We start from the raw sequence: 17276 nt of genomic DNA, 5'->3' as shown, positions 1-17276 counted from the left end.
CTCTAGTAATCCAGTAACCATGTCTTTTTAATAGCGTATGTTCATCCTGAACATCCATGTTCATGATGTTTTCCTGAGTATTATGGTGGTGGTTTTGCTCTGGTGGTGTTTGATTACTTGCTTTAAATTTCAAATGGCTGCTGTAGAAAGCTGACTACTTACAATGATAAATGCTGTATTAAAGATTTCCAGATCATGTTTTACTGATGAACAGTCACTGAACTGGATCCTGTCTCTCAGTCCTATAAGAGGATTTTGATTTTAAGCTATTCAAAACTGAGTTACCAAAAGCATATTATCTACATTTTTAAAAGTCTATTTCACAAAGTATTATTTCTTACCTGCTATTGAACAGTGAAATGCTTTTGAAGGCTTAAATGCATGTATAGGTCAATCTAGGTTATAAGCTGCTGTTAAGTAATGGGAATTAACTAGCTGTTGATAAACAGTGAGCTCACTTGAAGAAGTGCAAAATTTCATATTGATACAGGTTTTCCATACTAGTTAACTGCTAAATTGAAATTAGCATGGTATTAAATTTGCAAAGGAACTTAGTTTGTTTGCAAGAATACAGTTTTTCACCTTCTTTTTCTGATTCTGAGTATAAGCTGTTCACCCCCTGTGCCAAAACAGTGTCTCAGACTCAACATCTTTGGAAACCCTATCTGATGAAACTTCTGAGCTTCCAGCTCAATGTCTCGAAGTGTCTAGATCATTAACAATTCACCATGACCAGGCTTTTCTGCTTGTTCTGTGTGTAGATTTACCCTGGATATACAGAGAGCTTTATACAGAGTTAATACTCCCTCAAAATACGTACACAGAGAGCCCATAAGCATGACGTTGGAAAGCTGGTACCTCTCTGGACAGCTACAGTATCAGATTCTCATGGGAACAGCCTGAGCAGGACCAGCTAGGACAAGTTTTAAATGGGAGTAAGAACAGACTCTTAACTTATGACCCCTGAGAACTCAAATAGCTAATATTTTCACACTATGTAAACAATGTGAGCTCTCATATTCAAAACCAAGCAAAAAAACAGAACCAGAAAAGTAAATGGATTGCACATAGTTGTGGTAAAAGATGAATACTGCAACACAACTGACACAGCTTTTTTAAGCGGTTTAGTGGAGAAAAATTGTAGTAGAAATTAAACAGAAGGAATTACCAAAAATTGTTCACTAAAAGATTCTGTGCAGTGAAAGCACAAGTGAAGTGTTAATAAGGTACTATGGTTATACTGCACCCCACTGAAGAAGTTAACATGTAACTTCAGCTTTTTCTCCCTTTATTAATCTATGATTTTCTGAAGTCTATCTCTCATCAGTATAGTCTCACATTTTAAACTGCAGCAAGAAGCCTTCAGCCTCTATGACAAACATCCCAGCTGTGTATGAAGATCTCCAACATGCACTGAAGACAAGAGGATAAAATGTTTAAAGCTGCACAGAGAGCAATTCCAGCTGAAAGACATTCAGCACTAGCTGCTACTGCCTTAAGTTATCAGGAATATCCCTTTTCTGGTATACAAATGAGGCAATTCACCTTGCCAATTTCAGCAGATTTCTCAGCTGTGATAAAATACAGGACGTATGTTCAGTGATGAATCTGAGTCTGCATTTACTATCGGATATGTGACATTTTTTAATAGACAGGTAGCACGGAGTGGCACATGAGAATGACACGTCTGGATGGCTGAGGTCTCTCTGATAGATAAAGTTGTTTTAAAGGAAATCTACAACAAATACTTCTAAAAAGAAGTACTTCCAACTAGCAAGTTACTGGTTATTTTTGAAAGATCTACATTTTATATTTGTATCTATCTATGGTAATAGAACATATAAATATATCAAAACTATTAATGTTTCCAAAATGTAAGATCATGTTATGGTAAGACCAATGTCCTGCTTAAGTGTATGGACTTGTGGCAACAAGAAAAACACCACAAAGAGGAAACTTGTAATTAGTCATATGTAATGATACAGTGTTTACCTTTTCATATCACTTGAAGCAATATTTAGCTTGGATAGCTAAATATATGTACTTTCTATATAGGCGTACTTCAGAAAGAAAATAAAACTCCCCATTTTTTTTTCCCCCAAAACATGCTCCAGTTCATTCTCAGAATAATTTTTGGATATTAAAAAGACTACCCTTAATTTAAACCACATTAAACCTATAAATTAATCCGGTTTTTAATAGAAAACAAACCTCTTCCACAAATACTATAAAATTAGGAATTTTATTTATAGAAATAGATAGGATTTTATATTCCGGTTAGAGCTGAATTTTGGTTTCATTTTGCCATTTCTGTTAATCCAGGACTAATCAGCACTTTTTGCATCATGCCACTGTTTTACAGGGTGCATCTGGGACTTTGTAGTGCTGTTCAGTTCTACCCTCTGTTGACAAATTCAGAATTTGAGGAGGAAGTCAAATAAACCATGGTGTGTCCAGCAGTATGGTTGGTGGTCCAGCCAAAATATGGACCATCCGAAAGTTAGTTTTCAGAAAGACTAAGCCAATGTTTAGCATTTTTCACACATGCTTACACACTGAAGTAGACAAATTATTTCTATTATACCACGAGATTTGTGGAATACTGTTTTCTGGAACTGCAGCATAATTTACAAGAGTATTTAGGTATCAACAGCTGCAGTGTTGCTTTCTTTACATGCAGCTAGTGAATACTCCTGAGAGTTGCATCTAGATCAGAAAAACTAAAAAGAAAGCAGGATGGGTTACCTTGGCTGTGACTTCAAAAGGTACTTAAACACAGCAGCACTCATTGACTTAATAAAAGCATTTCCAAGAAGAAAGCTTTTAAAAAAGTATTAAAACCTTCACTGAGGATACATTTCAAGGATGTAATAACACTTCAGGGCTTATGGACCAGTCGGTAGTGACGTTTCAAAAGCACACTGGAGATGTTCTGATGGGGCTGTTGGTGAAGTGTAGGAACAGCATATCAATCGAAATACCCAGAAATAATGGGATAGCAGTATCTGCTTCTGGAGAGGATGTATCCTGGGGGGGTGGGGGGTGGGGGGTGGGGGGTGTAAGCGGGGGAGGTGGCGGGGTGGAAGGAGCAGTTATGTCCTATGCTGTGACACAAAATCCAGATTTTACCCCAAGGAACCGTTCTGCACCGCATGCTCCTAACCGCTTCGCGAAGAACTCCGGCTGTGCGACTAGCGTCAGGCGACACCGCCAGCGTCGGGCCCACACCCGGAAGACTCGTCCCCAGCCGCGGGGTGCGGAGCCCGGGGGCGCCCTCTCCCACCCGCGCCGCGGGGACAGACCGGCCGGCCCCCCGCGGGCTCCCTTCGGCCCGAGGGCTCCGGGGTCACGGCCCCGGCGGCGCGGGCGCGGGCCCGGGCGCCGCTTCCCCTCAGCGCGGGCGGCCCCGCCCCCTAGCGAGGCCCCGGCGCCCCCGCCGGCCCGCGGCCCTGCAGCGCCGGGGGGAGGGGCCGGCCCGCGCGGGGCGGGGCGGGGCCGGGCCGGGCCACACGCGGCGCGCGGCCCCGGCGGCCACCCCCCCGCCCTTGCCGCCAACATGGCCGCCGCCGCCGCGGCCGTGAAGGTAAGCGAGGGGCAGCGTCGCCGTGGGTTGGGAAAGAGGCGGCACCCACCGCCGCCCTCAACCCCTCCCCGCCTGCCCCCTGCCGGGGCGGCCGCGGGCCTGCGGAGCGGGAGGGAGCGGGGCCACGTCGCTGCCCTCCGGGGGCTTCCGAGCGCGTGGGCTGAGGCGCCGCTTCTCGGCCGCCGCGTCCTCCGCCGCGCTCCGCTCCCTGCCCGCCTCCCTCCCGCCCCGCCCGCCAGGAGCGGGCCCCGGGCGCACGGCGCCGGGCCAAGTGACACCCCCCCCCGCCCCCGGCAACTCCGCCTCGCCGCCTCCAGGCCCCTCGGCTGCGGGCCGCGCAGCCTCCGCACGCCGCTCCCCGCCCTCAGCGCCACGGCGCTGCCGCAGGTGTTTTTTTTGGTTTTTTTTTTTTTCCTTCATGGGAGTCGGGGGTCTCCACTTCTCGGAGTGTCAGAGCCGGCTGCGGCCGGTCGGGCTTGTCCGTGAGAGGGAGTGAGGCACGTTTGTCACCGTCGCAGGGCGCCTGTACCGCCGCGCCAGCACACGGGTCTGGCCTGGGACCGGCCCGTCCCCGGTGCGTCAGCAGTGGGACCGGAGGGTGACTGCCCGCGTCAGGGGTGGGCGGGCCAGTTGCGGTGAAACGCAGGAATTGTGTTTCGACCAACATACGAATTAGTTTTCTGAGGTAAAGTAACTTTCCCGGTCGTCTTGGTGTGCAGGAATTGGCTATAAGCGGCCTTGATTTCACAGAGACAGCAGGTTTATTCTTTGCACTGTAAATTGTGTGCAGGTTGCTGTTACCTCTGTGTAAGTGAAAAGTCTTTTTAATGCCATCCTCTTCCTCTTCTCATTATCCCCAAAACAGAAGAGAGGAATATGGAGGTATTCAGAGGTGGTTGTCACAAAGACTCATGGCTGGTGGTGACACCAATGAACGTGTACCAGTGTGTAAGACCATCAGATGGGCAAGTGTATACTGTTACTGCACTGACACTTCTGTGTCTTCTGCTGGAACCTATTTGCAGAATTTCACCAACCAGCCGTTTAAGAAAGGTGTACGCTTAAGTGTGAGCATTACTTGGGCTCCCACAGAGAAATGCTTTTGATTTTTTAGTTACTGATGTGATACTATTTCTTAGGTTTTACTTTTGTTGCTCTTCATCCCAGTGTTTGACTGTACCATAGTGAAATATTTCATGTTTCATTCCCAGTGCAATGCCATTTTACTTTAGATTTAATTCCAGATAACCTTAGGTACAGCCTCTGTTAATTTTCACAGGTTATGTCCATCACATCCCTTTGTAGGATGAAAAGTCTGGAATGGAGCATACAGTATTGCACCTTTCCATTCTTGAGGTCACTCCTAGATGTGACTGTCTCTGCCTTTGAGGTCAGGTGGGACTTTTTATCTCCGAGTCAGCTCCAGTCTGCTATTACTGGCTTTCAGTGCCTGGACTGCTACGTGGAAACAGACCTCAGATCCTTTGGCAGGGTATCTCCTCGAGGAGCCTAGGACAGCTGCATTCCTTCTGGTAGTTGATCAATTTGATAATCCTAGGGGGTCCGTAAAGCAGAATTTAATATAGAATCAGATTTTGGGGTCTCCAGCCCCAGACACAGCTGATATTCCTGGAGATTATGTTTGTTAGAGGAAAAACTATTTTCTTGCCAAGAGCTAACATTCATTTTACGGTTGGAGCTGCTAGCTCCAAGCTAGCATTACATGGTTGGAGAAGCACTGCTTCAACAAATCTGCTGGCCTAACGTTCGTTCCACCGTAGTAGCTCTCCTGTGAATTATAGTGAGCCCAGTGTTTCTCTGGCTACTGTTGCCTGGGGTGGCTTGAAGGGTGACAAACTGCTCCTGAGGTCTTTTGCAAGGAGGGAGAAGGCATAAGCAAATTCAGGGTAGTCTAGCTCTTCTTCCGTGCTGTGGGCTCTCCACCTGGGAGCAGTGACTATTTTGCCAGCTTGTTGCACTGCTGCCATTTCTGACAGCATGGCTGGTGGTGTAAAAGGCTGCTGTGGAGCTGAACCGTGCAGCACAATTAAGTATTGATGCCACTGCTGCAGCAGGAGTAGGGAGCCCAAGAGCACATGGGGAAGCCACCTCACCGGGCCTATGCTGCTGTGAACAGACCGAGCTCTGTGCTGCCACACATCAGGTGTGCTGCTTCCTGGTGCAGGAAATGCTGGATCTTGTGTGTTCATAAGGACCTTAAAGCAGTTCCAAAATAACATTTATGTCATGTAGGTGTAGCTGGTATCTCCAGCACTGCACTGTTTTCTTCAGTCCCAAGAAATTTCATTTTGCCAGAGTTAAAGTTCAGGCACATAAGCATTCTGGTTTTGAATATTCTCAATCTTAAATTATAGGGCACTAATAAAACAAGCATTGTATCAAACTAAAACTAGTTCAGTTACTTAAGTAACAATTTTTTTCTTGGATAAAAAAAAAAAGGCACCATTTTGATCTTGGCTTTTGTTAATGTAGTGGTCTTCTGTGTTTAGTGAATGCACACATGAGCAATGTTAAGGGTGGTCTTGCTGATTTTGAATTTTATGATTGCTTGCGTTGCACACCTCTTAGGTAGTTCTTAAGGCAGAAAATTACTCATCCTAAAACGTATAGTTTTCAGGTTTTATATGAGCGATCTAACAATCTGAACGTTTGTGATAAATAAGCAACATGAATAACATGGGAACAGACCGATCAGTACTACTGCAGACAATGATCTAGGTCTTCCCAAATGCTTAAGTTCTAGTTAGGGTTGGAGTTCGTGGATTTCTACTGGTATTTTGCTTTGCACTACTACTCGTGCTCCACAGGGGGGTAGCAAAAGGAAACAGAAGATCCGATAAAACTACTTCTAGGGTATTTGCGTTTACACCATCTGCTGTGGAAAGCTTTCTCATACAAGTATTTGGTGTGTAATGAAGGCCACAGAGCCTCAGCTTGTTAAAACTAAATGCTTGATGAGCCAACTAATATAGTGGTTAAACAAATGAGGTGTCTATGAATGTGAAAGTTAAGAAAAAAGACTAAGAGACAGTTGGGTGTGTGTTGTGGAAAGGGGGTGTTTTACATTGAAATTCACATTGAGTTATTTTCTATAAAAATAATAATAGTGGTGGAACCATGCAGTAGTAAGTCATGCCAGAATAGTTCCAATTTTTTTAGCCATGATAAGAATTCTTCAACTTAAAAACTGAGACAAACTACGTTGGAGGCAAAAAAAAAGAAAAAAAAAGAAAAAAAGGAGCATTTTCTCTCATTACTAAGCTTTAGGTTGTGAAGGACCTGACATCAACCACTCTGTCCAAAGAGGTAGAAATGTTCTGAACTCAAGAGAAAACTTGACTTGTTGAAAACAGAATAATCCCTGCAAAGACAAAACCAAGATACTTTCCAATGATGAACTAGAAACAAGAAAATTCAGATGCATTTTTCTTTAGCTCAAGTATGAAACCACAGGTGAGCTTAGTCTTAGTGACAATATATGTTTCAAATTACCTTTTTTTCTTTTCCCTTTTTTGCAAAAGAACAGGAACAGATGAGCTATGAGCCAGAACAAGAAATCTGTGATTACTAGGGCATGACATGTGGTATTTTTAAGTCACATCAAGTAACTACACTACAAGTTGTGTCAAAACACAAGACTTTTATTCTGATTTTCTAAGGATATAAAATATATTCTATTTAAGTGGCCCTTAGCTTTGCCCGCTTTTTTTCTCTTTCCAATATGCTTTGAAACTGTTAGTCAATTTCATAAAAATATTGGAAAAATACTTGAAAAGACTTCATCAAAAAAGTAGGAGGAATGAGAGTCTCTTAAGTTTCTACTTAGGGAAAGGTTGTAAGTTGAATAAAACCTGACACCAGTGCATCTACACAGGAGACAATTAGTGACCCAGCTGCAAAGTTTGAATAGTCGCTTACACTTTCTTACGTACCAGGTGACCTAATTTTAAATGCCTGAAGAAACCCAGCAGTGCTTACAGCAGGTGAAATTGTCAGTAAATTCTTTTTATTTCACTTGTGAAGATGTTGTTGAGCTTTTCAGAAGCTGTACAGAGACTATTACAGAAACAGGGAAGTTCTTAGATTTTGGCAAGTCAACAAAAAAAACTTCTAATGTTTTGGGAGAAGGTTAGCTTTTCATTATTTTGAATGTATGATACTATATGCCTGGTATTCCGTATAGCAGTTATGTGTAGGACTTTCCCCATGTAAACAGGAAGCCTTTGTTTTAATATATGTTATGCAGATACTTCATTACAGGCATTCCCAAATAAAACCCTTCAGTTTTGTATTGGAAATAAATGATGAATTGGTACATCTTTGTGTATTTTCCATAGCTTTTTTTTAATTTGGTATCTCTAAAGAGGAGAATCATAGTGCAAGAAATTGGCAGCTTACAGTTGTTTAAAATCAGTCATTTGAAATTAAGATAGCTCTGCAGAGCAGGACCTGGGAGTCCTGGTGACAGTGAGGTGCCCATGGGCCAGCAGTGTGCCTGTGTGTCCATGGAGGCCAGTGGGATCCCGGGGGGCATTGGGAGGAGCATGGCCAGCAGGTGGAGGGAGGTGATCCTGCCCCTCTACCCTGCCCTGGTGAGGCCCCATCTGGAGTGCTGTGCCCAGTGCTGGGCTCCCCAGTTCAGGAGGGACAGGGAGCTACTGGAGAGGGTCCAGTGAAGGGCTGCGAACATGATGAGGGGACAGGTTTATCGCTCCCTTATGAGGACAGGCTGAGAGAGCTGGGCCTGTTTAGCCTGGAGAAGAGAAGGCTGAGAGGGGATCTTATCAATGACGGCAAATATCTTAAGGGTGCGTATCCAGCAGACAGGGCCAGGCTCTTTTCAGTGATGACCAGTAACAGGACAAGGGGCAATGAATACAAACTGAAACCCAGGGAGTTCCATCTGAATATGAGGAAGAATTTCTTTACTTTGAGGGTGACAGAGTACTGTAACAGGCTGCTCAGAGAGGTTGTACAGTCTCCTTCTCTGGAGAATCTGAAAACCCACCTGGACGCTGTACAACCTGCTCTAGGTGAACCTGCTTTAGCAGGGAGTTGGACTAGATGATCTCCAGAAGTTGCTTCCAACCTTGACCATTCTAGGATTCTGTGAAATTTCTTTTCTGGGAAATGTGTTGTGCATATTATGTTTTGTTTATCTGTAGTCTAACCCCATCTCAAGCAGAAAATACATTTTGTAGTTGCCTAGTTTGTTTTTCCCACATGCTGTTAAATGGAGTATAATCTCAAGAAGACTAATAAAGTACTTTTCTGTGTAAGATCGGAATTATTGGTGGAACCGGGCTGGATGATCCGGATATCTTAGAAGGAAGAACAGAAAAATATGTTGATACTCCTTATGGCAAGGTCTGTATAACCTTTCTCTTTTTTTACTACTGAGACTTGTTTTTAAAGATGTTTGTATGCTTTTAATTTTCAGACTGTTAAATGAATGCCTAAAAGAGGTACTAGCACAAGACTTACTTCGTTTTACTTGCTGTGTATTGTGTGCTGCTTAGTTTGTAGAAACAAGGTGTTAAAAAGATGATGTGCAAAGGAGACTTTACCCCTTCTCATCTGTCGACTGGATGCATTTACAAACTGAGTCCTGAATTTGCAGTCGAGAGATAAACCCCCTCTTTCAAATTTGTGCTGCTTCTGACCTGTAGTATATGCCAGATTGCTCCAGGGACCTTCCTGAATTGCAGAAAAATGTCCTTTGAGCTATATGTGCCACCATTTTTCCTGTAACCACTGAATTATGCTTTACATACCAATGCTCTCCTTACAGTCATGCTTCTAACCACATAATCTGAAACTGATTCGAAAATGAAGCTCTGAAACTGTTGCTGTAGTACAGGTATTCTTGACCTAACTCCACATTGTTTCAGCCCTTTTCTTCAGCAGAAGGGAGTGGAGGCTATAGGTGTTGCTGTATACACAGTGCTAAGTGTGTTGTGAAGGACAATTCCCACTCCAAAGCACTTTTAGAAGTAGAAACAGGTAAGACAAAGGATGAGAGAGAGTTTTATAGGCAGGAAATCAAGGAGGAGAGAGGTTCTAGTTGACACAGGAAGTTCATAGAAGAACTGGATCTCAGATATCTGTAATGTCGTAGGACCAGGGAGGTCAGGGTGCTTTATAATTGCCATCAAAATTGTATCTTATTAAATCTACCATTTTAAGCTAGTATACATACATTAAAACATCTGGCCTGTGGCAGCAAGTGCCCTTTCATGGGTAGAAGCTTGTCAGAAACTCAGTGCTGTGGTGTGCGATTTAAAATCTGAATCCGTGCCTCCATTCAAAATGGTTTAAGGGAGAAGTAAGAGTGTAAACAGTAAGCAGAGTTTGTGTACACACCATTCAAGAAGGGGAAGGAGATAAAGATTAAGGGAGGAGAAGTCATAATCAGAAAAACACACTTGACTTTCCTACCATCCTTCAAAATTTTTTAATAAACTGGAAGAGAATGAAAGGAACTTGCCTCCTCTATTTTTTGTACCCTGTTTTCCAAATGGTAGCCAGTGTTGGACTGAAATACAGTCCACTGGCTAAAGCAAACCAGTTGCCATTGCATGCCGGTTTTTGAGAATCATGGGTGGTATCAGCACGGCTGTATCTGCAGATGGCTCACAAACCAAAAATAGCGTGGTTGTAGCCAGTATTAACTGAAGCCTTCGTATCCAGGAAGGATGAAACACAGTTCTGTTCAGACTGGAGTTAAGGGCTCAGTGGCAGCACAGCATTTAGAGGGCTGTTCTGTCGCAGTGCTGAGATACAATAGGATTTGGGTGGCCTAAGTTCTGTAGTGCAGTAGCTGGTCTACAGCAGGGTTTAGTATTACTCAGAAGAGTAGAAGTACCTGTAGGATGGCTCCTGCTCAAGGGAGTGAAAGAAGTTTCTTCAGTTCTGCACCTTTGGTCAGTATGGAAGGGGTTTTAATTTTCATTTAGGAAGTAACTCAGCTACTATCTTTGTTCTGCTGTTTCTCCTGTGTCAGCTTCCACCATTTTGATTGCATCAAAGATTTGGTGTTCTATGGAAGATACCGTAAATCCTTATGGCATTCCATTTCCAGATATGGAAAATATTGTTCTCTTATAGGATAAAAAATAGGTTGCAACAACATTTATCTTCAGCACTGAATTTTGAAGCTACTGGTAAAACTTTGGTCAGAATGTGCTTTCAGTTAGATTGTTTTACTTCCTGGATGACAGAACTTGGTTCTGAATCACCTTTCCTCAAATCAGCAAAATATCTTCCTGTTCTAGGAAATTATTTTAGCTGCCCCCCCGCCCCCCTTGTTGGTCACAGATATATTGGGCAAACGAAGCAGGGCGGAGCAAGGGTTGCCCACCTTGCAAATGAGCTTTGTATGCTTGCATCAGGAAAATCAGACCATGTGACATAACATTTAAGCTCCTCTTCTGCCTCCCCAAAGCGATGTATGTCATTTGGTTCTTAAACTAAATCATAGGTTAAATGAAGTTTTGGGGAACTTGTGAGATGCTGTTCCATCTCAAGATTTCTGTAGATTTTTAGTTTGCTTGTTCATTCTGTTTTCTGTTCCAGCTTGCTTCTGAAGTGAGACCAAGGAAAAAATGAATTTTGTAAGCACCACATGAACAATACTTTCTGCATATTTATGTTGCAGACAAAAGAGATTTATTTCAATTGTTACTTTCATAATTTATGGTTAACTGCCCAGGATTCTTTGCTTCCTTTTCTGTTTTGCAATACTGAGTAATAAATATCTTTGGATTTGGTGGAAGGGGGAAGTAGTTAAATATGTGTATGAATTATTAATGTTCAAGAACTTTTTATTGGGCCTTTTTTTGAATCCTGCTTTAAAAATACTGTATTAGAGCTTTAAACTGGGATTGTTCCATTGGAATTTTTTATTATTTTATCAGCGTTTCAAAGCTGATAAAATGCTGAGATAATAGTAGAGAGGTACAGCACTGGAAAGGACTTGTGGGAGAAGGAGCATGGAAGGGAAGTACACGCTAGCTGTATTAGATGGTTAACACAGTCTGAATTTTCTGTGTCTTTCACTTCCTTGTAACTTTACACACACTGATTTATCTTTATTTCCTCTCTTTTAATGACCTATGATGCAGTATTTGCAAATTCTTTTCTTAAACAGTTTGTCATTTAGCATAGCATTCTTCATTCCAAACCTTTTTTTTTTCCTCTGCCATGATTTTAGCAATCATTTGCGAGAAAGGTATTCAGGCAGTTGTAAGATGCCTTGAATACATTCTGTGGAAATCTGTGTAAAGATGACAACTGGTCTTGTTACATGGCCACCCTGAAGCTTTTTGAAGTGACTATAGAGGGGCAGCAGGTAGGAAAGGAAACCCTGGCTGCTGCAACTGGATTTTGAAGCCTGTTGGCTTTCAAAACTGCTGCGTTCTTGCAGTGTCAGCAACATACACCAGAATTCAGTGGAGTTCTGTGGTGGGGACAAATATCAAATAGCAGTTAAATTGCACCTTTCTACACCAAATCTTTTGGAAATTGATATAAACTTGAATCTATCACTTGCAATAAACTTGCATCTGTCACTTGCCAAGTGAAGGATCCAATTTTCAACTTAATAATCTTTTAATTTTGATAGGAGACAAGGAATTTTGTCTGAAGTCCTCTTTAGTTTTTAAGACTATTTTTGTATCCTGCTGTGAGCTAATTTGCGTGCTTACTACTTCACACAGCAAATGTGTGCCATCTAAACAAACCAAACCAAACCTCAAAAAAGCAAAACTGCAAATGCTAATTATTGTGAACCTTCATTGTTATGGAATGTTGCAACATCAAAATGCCTTGGCAGCTAGACAGGAAGGCTTTCGCCCTGTGTGAAATTTTGCTTTCAAAGCTATATCTGGTTCAGGAGAATACATGTGAATTAAGCTAAATAGATTAAATGTTTTTATGTCAGTAGGTTAAAATTAAATGGAGACTTTTAACAGTGGTAAATCTGTGTCTGACAGAATTTAAACCTAGGTGACTGAGTAACTTACGGTGCTATGATGATGTCATGGTTTAACCCTAGCTGGCAGCCAAGCCCCACACAACTCCTCACTCACTTCCTCCTGATGGGATGAGGTGGAGAATCAGAAGGGTAAAAGTGAGAAAACTTGCAGGTTGTGAGATGAAGACAGTTTAATAGGTAAAGCAAAAGCTGCACACACAAGCAAAGTGAAACAAGGAATTAATTTGCAGCTTCCCATGGGCAGGCAGGTCTTCAGCCATCTCCAGGAAAGCAGGGCTAATGCCATAACCCCAAACATTGCTCCCCTTCCTTCTTTTTGGTCATAAGGTCTGGAACATCAGTTTGATCAGTCGGAGTCAGCTGTCCTGGCTGTGTTTCCTCCTGACTTCTTGTGGGGTTGTGTGAGAAGCAGAGAAGGCCTTGACTCTGTGTAAGTGCTGCTCAGCAATAGTGAAAACATGCCTGTGTTATCAACAGTTACCAGCACAAATCTAAAACATAGCCCCATACTAGCTACTGTGAAGAAAATTAATTCTAACCCAGCAAAAACCAGCAGAGAAGAGAATTCACATTAAAAATGGCAAAAAAAAGAGCTGTGCAATAGGGAGCAGAAAGTGCTGGTTTTATTAGAAATTAATATCCCTAAAATGCAGCTGGGAGGGCTCACATATTACTTCGTTCTAGATCTCTGCAAACTTTCAAGAGTGATAGAATTAACAGCTGTAAAACTAAATGCTGTAATCTTGCAGCTAGCATTAAAATACAAATAAAATTATATTAAGCAGTAGACAACAGAACATTTCTAAATGCAAGTATGGGAGTCCTTCCAGATACTTGCAAACTTGTGATCAGTAAATAAATAATAATTTTGTTAATAGCTATTTCAGCTTTAAATCCCAGGGCGTGGAAGGAGAGATTGGCACAGAGTGGCTTCCAGCTTACTCTACAGTTTCTTCTACGCAGCAGTAAGAGTGGAATGCATCCAGACCTCAACTGGGCAGGAGAAGCAGCATACCCAGCTGCACTGCTGTTCAGCACAAATGCAATGTAGCATCTAATTAAACAGTGGCCTTAATTTTTTTAACAAAAAGGGAGGCTAGAAGCATTGTGTATTTCAGATCCCTGATGCATATAGCCCAGGAGCAGAACGCAGCCCACAGGGCAGTTAATTTGTTGTAGTAGTGGTTGACGACTTGGGGTCTGACATGCGTGGTCAATATGACCATCTCCAAGGCAGGGCACATGTCTCAACTGGGCAGCTACAAACAAAATGCTCTAGCTTCCTGGCTGGCTGGTCATCAGGAGGAATGCACGTTCTCATTGTGCAGCTGTGAGAGGAGAGCACATGCTCTCTCCTCGTCCCTGGGCTGACCAAATACAACATTGCTTCTGCCACTAGTGTACCAGAAGTTCTCTGTCATCTCGCAGTTCTGTTCCCAAAAGCAGGACTCCTAGCAGAAGGGAAGAGGGAGTTTATCAGGAAGCTAGGGGAGAATGAAGGGTGGGTTGGAAGGGTCTAGAACTCCTCCTCACACCCCTAGTCTGAGTTAGGGGGCCATGGTAGAAAGAGGACAGAACAGAATGGGGAGTGTTACAGAAAGGGACAGATTTTGGGAGGGGTCTTCTAGAAGGGAATAGCACCTTTTTAGCAAAAAGCAATCAAAGTTTGCAGGAGAGAGTGAGACATGCTAACCAACGTAAGGGCAACGTGTACATGCTGCTTTTTTCACATTTGTGTAGCACTGTTTGAAATGCTGTTTCAAAGTATTTGAAAGTATTACTATTTCAAATCCTAAAGTAGGGAGTTGCAATATAAATGTTAGTATGAACACAGAAAAACTGTGATAAACCTGGTGTCAAGTTTGATTTTTCTGTTCCAGACTGTTTTACTAATCTGCCCTGTCACAGAGCTGAACTGAAGGAAATGTGAGACTACAGTGGTAACCAGTATTTGCTTCCATAACTATCCTTCTTATTTTTGAGCAGCAGTTAAGGTTTCTAATGTGATTGTCAGGCTGTTACTCATTCTTATTTGCTTGTTTATTTGCAGCCATCGGATGCTTTGATATTGGGAAAGATAAAAAATGTGGACTGTGTGCTATTGGCAAGGTAAGTGAGCATTTTAAGGGGTTTTATACTATGTCTTAAAGTTTTCTCAGATGTTTTTTTCTTTTTACATTAGGTGAAATGAATTTTAATCAGACTTCATCTTGCTCTGTGGTTGCTAGCAAAGTCCAGCAGAAGTCTTTTTTCCTGAACAAATTTGGTGCTGCAGGAACTGAGAGTATTACAAATAAAGGTTAGGAAAGAGAAATCTAGGGTGGTTACATAGGTCTTACTAGGTGCTGCCCTAGTAAGAACAGCAGTCTGCAATGCTGCCTGCTCTGGTAGTATGTAGGTTGTGCCTGATAACCTCAGTAATCCATCTGCTCCCTCTGCAGATTTCCTTTCAGAAACTGGGAAATTGCCTGTTTCCAGGGGAACTGTATCTCTGCTACCACTCTTCCAAATAATACCCTTTGATTATTGAGGACTCTGGCTGTTACCATTATTGCTTAGGAGGCTGCATCCCCTGTAGTTCTCTCGCCCTGTGTCATTTTTATTCAGGCATCTCTTACCATACTCAGAAGAGAATCTGCAAGCAGGATCTGCAGAATGAGTGCATAGAGATTTCACGCTAATGTAACCATGGATATCTAGGACCAATGTGCTACTAGATTAAACATAAGAATACTAACACAGTTCTCAGCATTGGACAGCATGGGCAGAGCCAGGTGCTGATAACAGAGTCCATCAGCAGTCCCAGACAAGTCAAGGTGATGAATCAACTCCAGTATCCATCCAGGGAGTCCAAGCAGGAGCTGTAAGAGATGGGGCAAAAGACAGAGTTGTAGTCAAGGCTGCAGCATTGTCAAAAGTCCATCCAGAAAACTGGTCTGGAGACAAACTACAGCATAGGTCTGAAGGCCATCCAGGAGACAGGGCTGGGGACAGGCACACCTGTGACATAGCTCAGGCCAGGAGAGAAGACTGGAGGTGGGAGCACCTAGGTTCAGAAGCACCAGGTGTTTGCGTCGAGGCCAAGGGTGAGGCTGGCCAGGGCAGTTGCAACCCAGTGGTGCACTCAGGGCCCAATTCTTTCCATGCCAGTATTTTTTCCATTAAGGTGCTAATTGTTATCCTTCTCTGCAGCTACACTTCTGTCTATGGTTTTACTTTTCTTACTTTGCATGGACTTTTCTCATATATTTTATTACACCTGGACAACATTTTTCTCATTTGCTCAAATGAAATGCTAAGCCAAGAGCTCATATCTGTGCTGTATCGAAGTAGGCCTTGGGCTACAGACAGCTGAACAACTGGGCTGTGGTTTACATCCTGTCTGGGATTTATGACCATTCATATACAACTGTCATGGGTTTACTTTTGGGGCGAAGGCATCTGCATCTTCACTTTGTGTTTTGGGAACAATAAGAGAGTTGCTCATAAATGATTAAAAAAAAACCCAAACACATATATTCTAGAAGAGGATTATGAAAACAACTGTAATATTAAACAATAATCTACAAGTCTATTAACTTACTAGAAATGCTAATATCAGCATGGGAAACCTGCCTGACAGTGCTTGGTCATGTGTGCAGCTCCCAGTTCCCAGTTGACCAAGTTCTTAAGATCTTTTGGTCTCTTTGAAAGACTCAGTTGGGCAATTCAGTTCCTCCTTTCATTTTACATAGTTGAAATTTTCAAATGTATTTAATCATTATGTGAGTGATATACCACTGTAGTGATGACAAAGATAACACAAAAGCATGTGCTTGTAAGACTTAAGTCCTGTCATGGTGAAAAAATATACTGCAACAGTGTGAAGTGATTCTTCTAATTTATGTAAGCTGTCAGATCATTTGAAGAGCAAAGAGAAAAATGTGTTTCTACTGTTTTATTTGGGAAGGTGACAGATTAAAACTGTGTGTTCTTTCTGGTTTTAATTTTCTGTGATGTGCTGCTCTTTTCTGGGTGGGAGAATACAAACAACACTTCTGAGCAGAAAAATCTGTAGAGGTATATGTAAATCTTACAGATTTATTGTAGTGTGTGGAAGATTTAATTTTCTACATTTGGGTTTTCAGAATCTATGGAACTGACTTAAAACTGAAGAAAACTGCTTTTTGTACTCTTGAAGCTGCTGAAGTGTATTTAGATTGTATTTTCAAGATTGTTTTCATTACAGTCTTGAACTTAAAATTTTTGCATCTAAAAAGAAAATTACACTACTTCTGAAACCAAATACTCTGAGAACTTTAATACAGTTAGGAAAATGAGCTAAACTGGAAGTAGTTGAAATGATCTGTTCCACTTCCAATGTTGTAAGGGAAATAACATTTTCTGGCATTCTCTGTCTGGAAGAAGGAAGGCAGTTTCAGTCTGGTTTATTTTACTCTCTTGCAACATGCATCTTTGCAGACATGGAAGGCATCATACAATTATGCCATCGAACATCAATTACCGTGCCAATATATGGGCATTAAAAGAAGAAAATTGTTCACATGTATTGGTGACTACTGCCTGTGGTTCATTACGAGAGGAAATACAACCTGGTGATCTTGTTATAATTGACCAGTTCATTGACAAGTGAGTAACGTTTGTGTTTAATTGTGTTCTTAATTATGGGAGAAAAAA

General features: G+C 42.2%; 1 protein-coding gene across 5 annotated transcripts in view; it reads left to right on the top strand.

The window, feature by feature from the left end:
* Window positions 1-3424: 3424 nt before the first annotated feature.
* The window catches only part of MTAP (methylthioadenosine phosphorylase), a 45178-nt gene continuing 31326 nt past the window's right edge, over window positions 3425-17276 (top strand). For 2 of the 5 annotated variants that reach the window (XM_056324101.1, XM_056324100.1), the window contains exons 1-4: window positions 3426-3583; window positions 8885-8971; window positions 14650-14708; window positions 17061-17228. In XM_056324101.1, coding sequence (XP_056180076.1) covers window positions 3557-3583; window positions 8885-8971; window positions 14650-14708; window positions 17061-17228 — 341 coding nt within the window. In that variant the 5' untranslated portion in view covers window positions 3426-3556. Of the gene's footprint in view, window positions 3584-3992; window positions 4269-6865; window positions 7058-8884; window positions 8972-14649; window positions 14709-17060; window positions 17229-17276 lie in introns of those variants that run through there. The other 3 variants (XM_056324102.1, XM_056324099.1, XM_056324104.1) reach the window with 3 other exon arrangements.

This window comes from Falco biarmicus, chromosome Z (genome assembly GCF_023638135.1).
Source record: "Falco biarmicus isolate bFalBia1 chromosome Z, bFalBia1.pri, whole genome shotgun sequence".
Taxonomy (NCBI): Eukaryota; Metazoa; Chordata; class Aves; order Falconiformes; family Falconidae; genus Falco; species Falco biarmicus.
This window is presented reverse-complemented; position numbering and strand designations above follow the sequence as displayed.